Raw genomic sequence first — 4,298 nt, forward strand, 5'->3', positions numbered from 1 at the left:
GAAGGGGCATCACATGGGCCGGCGGCAGCCTTGCTGGAAACTGCGGCTGCAAAAAGAGGCCGGTTTAAATGCACGCGTGGGCCCCGACGGGCACACACTGGCGTGCACACAAGTTCAGGACTCGCTGCGCAGCTCTCCATGGCCTCTCCTCCGCACACAGGGTACATGGCCCCGGCACCGGGCACACCGCCCGGGTCCCGGAGCAAGGCTCTGCAGGGCCTGTGCTGCCTGCCCCGGCACGGGCTGAGCAGGATTTAGACACCCCCTCCGAGAGCCCTTGGTGGAAAAAACACGGTGTTGCACAGGTCTGACCGCGACACACTTTATTCTCCTCCTCTTCTTCAAAATTCAAGCCAAAACCAACAAACTCAAAACAGCCGCGGCTCCCCTCCCAGATACAAACAGCTGGACCACCGCTGCCAAAAATACTCTTATGTACAAAATACATATTTGTTACTAAATATAATCAATAAATACCAATAGTGACAAATTAATATAATTTACCGATTCCATGTACAAAACCGCGATTTGTTTTTGTCCGCCCGCTCCCGCTGCGCTCCAGCCAAGCGGGACGGGGCAGGGGGCACAGGAGCGGCCGCCGCCCCCCCGACGCGCAGCGCGGGGAGCCCACCCTCCTCTCCCCCGGCGATTTGAAGGCCAAAACCGTGGGGAAAGCAGCCGGGCGGCGGGCTCAGAGGAAGGCGGGGAAGGCGGAGGGGCCACGGCGCAGGGCGGTGGGCGGCGGAGCAGCGGGGCAGGACGAGTCCCAGGGCCCGGGAGAGGCGGCGGGGGGCGGTGGCGGGGGGGGCTCGGGCAGGCCCTGCTCGGCCAGGCGGAGGCTCTGGGTCAGCGCCCAGATATAGTTGTGGGCGAAGCGGAGCGTCTCTATCTTGGTGAGTTTGGCGTCGTCGGGGAAGGTGGGCAGGACGCTGCGGAGCGCGTCCAGGGCGGAGTTGAGGTGATGCATGCGGTTCCTCTCCCGATCGTTGGCCTTCATGCGCCGGCTCCTCTTCTGCTTGCTGAGCAGCCCTTCGCTCCGTGCCTTGCCGCGGCCCCGTCGAGCCTTTCCCTTCCTGCGGACCGCCGTCTCCCGCGGGGTCACGGCGGTGCGGGCCGGCGAGGCACCCCTGCTGCTCCCTGAGCTGCCGTCGGGCGCGGAAGGGGGATCCTCAGCGCCACCGAAATAGGGCTGCCCTTCACCCGGCGAGCGGTCACTCTGCGGAGCCATCCTGCGAAGCCAAGCCTGCGTTAGTCGGCGGGAGCGGCGCTGCGGCCGGCGGAGAGAAAGCCCTCTGCCCTGTGGCTGTACCTGTTGAGCCCGGGCGAGTCTGCAGGGCAGGAGAGCGGCTTTTGCTCCGCACCCTCCACCGCTCCCCCCTCCCCGCTTTCCCTCGAGCGCGGGCAGGAAAGGTTGCGCGGCCGGCACACGACTGCCGTTAAGCCCCTATATATATAGTGCAGGCAGACAATGAGGATTTCCCGGCCGGGCGGCGTGTGCGCCCCCCCGCCGCCGCCAGCACCCACCCCTTGGCACGCTTTTATCTTATCAGCCCACGGAAGCGTGCCGGGTCCGGCACCGCCCGCCTCCCGGCCCTGCCAGAGCCCACCGACTCCCACGCCGCCCCCTTTCCCCAGGCCGGCCCCTGCACGCCCTCGCCCGGGCTCGGCCAGAGCGCCGACCCCGACCTGCGTTTCGGTGGGGGCGGCCGCTCACGCCGGGACTCCGCGGTGGCCGTGGAGGAGGCCGGGACGGGCGGCCCTGGCCCGGGGCCCTAGCGGTGACAGGGGTCTCCCGAGAATTCGGCTGCGCGAAGTGGGTCAAACCCGGGTCCCGCGCCTCGGCATGCTGGGACCGTACAGCCGGAATAGTCGGGGTCTCCCTCTGTGCCAGCCGTTAGAGGTACCTCTGCCCCATTCCGGCTCCTCTCGGCTCGGCGGCAGAGCAACAAAGCGTCAATCTCTGCCCCGGCGCTACGGGACGCTCCCAGGACCCTCCTCCAACCCCGGAGGGGAGGGAAAGGACCCCGCCGCCTCCTGCGACCCCTCTTTACGGCCCCGCAGGGCCATGGACAGCTCCGCTCCCCGGGTACCGACTGGCGGAGCTGCCTTGCTAGCGGCGAGCGCCAGTACGGGGTGGGGGGGAGCGGGACGCCGTTCTCCAACCCCCCACCTCTGTGTCTTTGCTCCCCCCGGGGAAACCGGTGCTGGGTCCCGCAGAGGATGATCCCGGCAGCAGCCCCCGGCTACCCGCGTCCTACTAACTCGGCGCTGGGCCCGGGGAAGGCAGCCTTGCGGCCGCGGCTCAATGCGCAAAACGTGCCAGGGACTTTTGCGCATTGGCTGCGGCGGACTGTGGAGACCTGGCCGGGCCCGGGGCACCGTTCCCCGGCGGAGGGCAGGGAGCCGGGAGCTGCGGGGCAGACTCTCTCCTGTACGGCCCGGCACGCCCGGGGTTGCGGTCAGGGTGACCAGGTAGGCACAGCCCCGGCGGGGCCGGAGCCCCCCGCTACTTCACCAAAGCGTCGTGGCGGATCCCGGCCGGGGACACCGGCTCTAGGAGCGGCCGGGGCTGTCTGCTCGGGCGGCAGCAAGGCGGGGGCAGCTACCCCGACCGGACCCGGCCTCCTGTCCCGCTGGGCGGCCGCGGCCGGCGCGGTGTGGTACGAGGCAGTGCGAGGCGGTGCGATGCGCGCTGCCTCTCCATAGGCGCGGCGGGCGGCCCCGCTCCTCCGCGGCGGCGGCGCTGAGAGGGCGGGGAGTGGGGCCGAGGGAGGCCGGCCCCCGCGGCGGCTCGGGCTCCCCTTCTTGAGGAGCGGCTCGCAGGGCAGGGGAGGATGAATAGGAAGGGCCCGGCAGGGTTTTTTTTTGTGCCTGTGCAATTGGATGACAAAAAAATCTGGCGAGCGAGTTTCCAAGCCTCAGACTGCCCACTTCAAACGTCCTTCAAACAAAAGCTGAAGAGGAAAAGAAAGCCCCACCTGGTACCGCTGTTTGCTAAAATAATAATAAATAGATTTCGTTTAATAAATAATTACAAGAGATTGTAAAGTGGAGTGCTTTGGGAAGCATTAATCATGGGACTGGGGGCAGACATCACCTGCTGGCAAACAAGACAACTTTATTGTTAAATCACCTTCCCACTGCCACTTTCCGATAACTCCCTCCCGTCGCCACAAAGCCCGGCCGGGTATGTTTACTCATGGTTAGCATAACAAGCACCATATTACCACAAACGTGATAAAAATCTCCGGGGGTACTGCAGCGGGCTCCCGCTCACACCTGGCTGGGGCGCCCCGACGCGTAGCTGGCACCCAACGGCCCTTCCAGGAGGGGCCCTTCTGCCGTTTACATTGGCCTAGTTTGTGCTGATTTATAACAGGTTTACTGCAATCCCTATCTCCCGGCCCTATTTGTCTTATTTTATTGAAAACATATGGTAACCAATCCAGCTCCGGCGCATCTCTCGCCTGCCAGGCGTCGGGGACGTTTTGCGAGCCGGGTCCCGGCTGCAGCCCGCCTGCCCGCCAGGGGCTGTTTGCTCAAGAGAGGGGCGGGTAGATAAGACCGGGCCCGCTCTCTACCACTCAGCACCAGGGCCGGGGGTCCACTGGCCACTCTGCACCCCTCATCCGCCCTGGATCCGCTTGTGCGCTCCCGCGCCTTTTTCCCGCTGGGTCGCTGCGGCAGCGGGGAGCGCACGGCGGAGACACCTGCGGTGGGGCCGACCTTTCCTTCGTTCCCCCGCTGCCCCCTGGCAGTGGCTGCTCAGGAGGTACCGTGATTTGCGGTGCCATATGTCGAGCGGCTCGGCGGAGCGCAGCCCTTCAGAGCCGGAGCAGCTGCTTCCCCGGCCCTACCTACCCGGCACATAATACCTGGGAGCCGCAGCCCCGCGTTTCCCTTTGAGAGGACAACGCGGCTGGGCCGGCTCCTCGCCTCTGTTTTGTGACTTTATTGTGACGCCCAACAGATGCACGCCTGCCCCTCCTGCCCCTCGCCCCGGTGCGAGAGCGATGCTCGGGACACAAGTAGCACAGATGCCAGGCGCAAGGTGCACCAGATGCCCCCCTTTGTGAATTCAAACAATATGTCTCCCTTCCTCCCCCCTCTCTGCTCTTCCTATAAGAGAGAGAGGAGAAGGGGCTCGAAAAGAAAATGCATCTAAAAAAAAGAAAAGAAAATAGGAGAAGAAAGGCAAGTCCTGGGAAGCGGCGCCTGGAGCGCGTCCCCTGGAGCAGCCGAAGGTGCGCACGGCCAGGCGCTGCGCCGCGGCCCCGGGAGGGAGCTGGCCCCGGGCT

At 65.5% G+C, this 4,298-nt stretch overlaps 1 protein-coding gene across 1 annotated transcript; it reads right to left on the reverse strand.

Annotated features, from left to right (window-relative positions):
- Window positions 1-691: 691 nt before the first annotated feature.
- On the reverse strand, window positions 692-1,228 carry NEUROG3 (neurogenin 3; the record flags this gene model as incomplete). Its single annotated transcript, XM_080621538.1, has 1 exon — window positions 692-1,228. The coding sequence occupies one exon, from the start codon at window positions 1,226-1,228 to the stop codon at window positions 692-694; it is 537 nt and encodes a 178-aa protein (XP_080477664.1).
- Window positions 1,229-4,298: the final 3,070 nt, after the last annotated feature.

The sequence above is a fragment of the Psittacula echo genome (genome assembly GCF_963264785.1).
Source record: "Psittacula echo genome assembly, chromosome: 6".
Lineage (NCBI taxonomy): Eukaryota > Metazoa > Chordata > Aves > Psittaciformes > Psittacidae > Psittacula > Psittacula echo.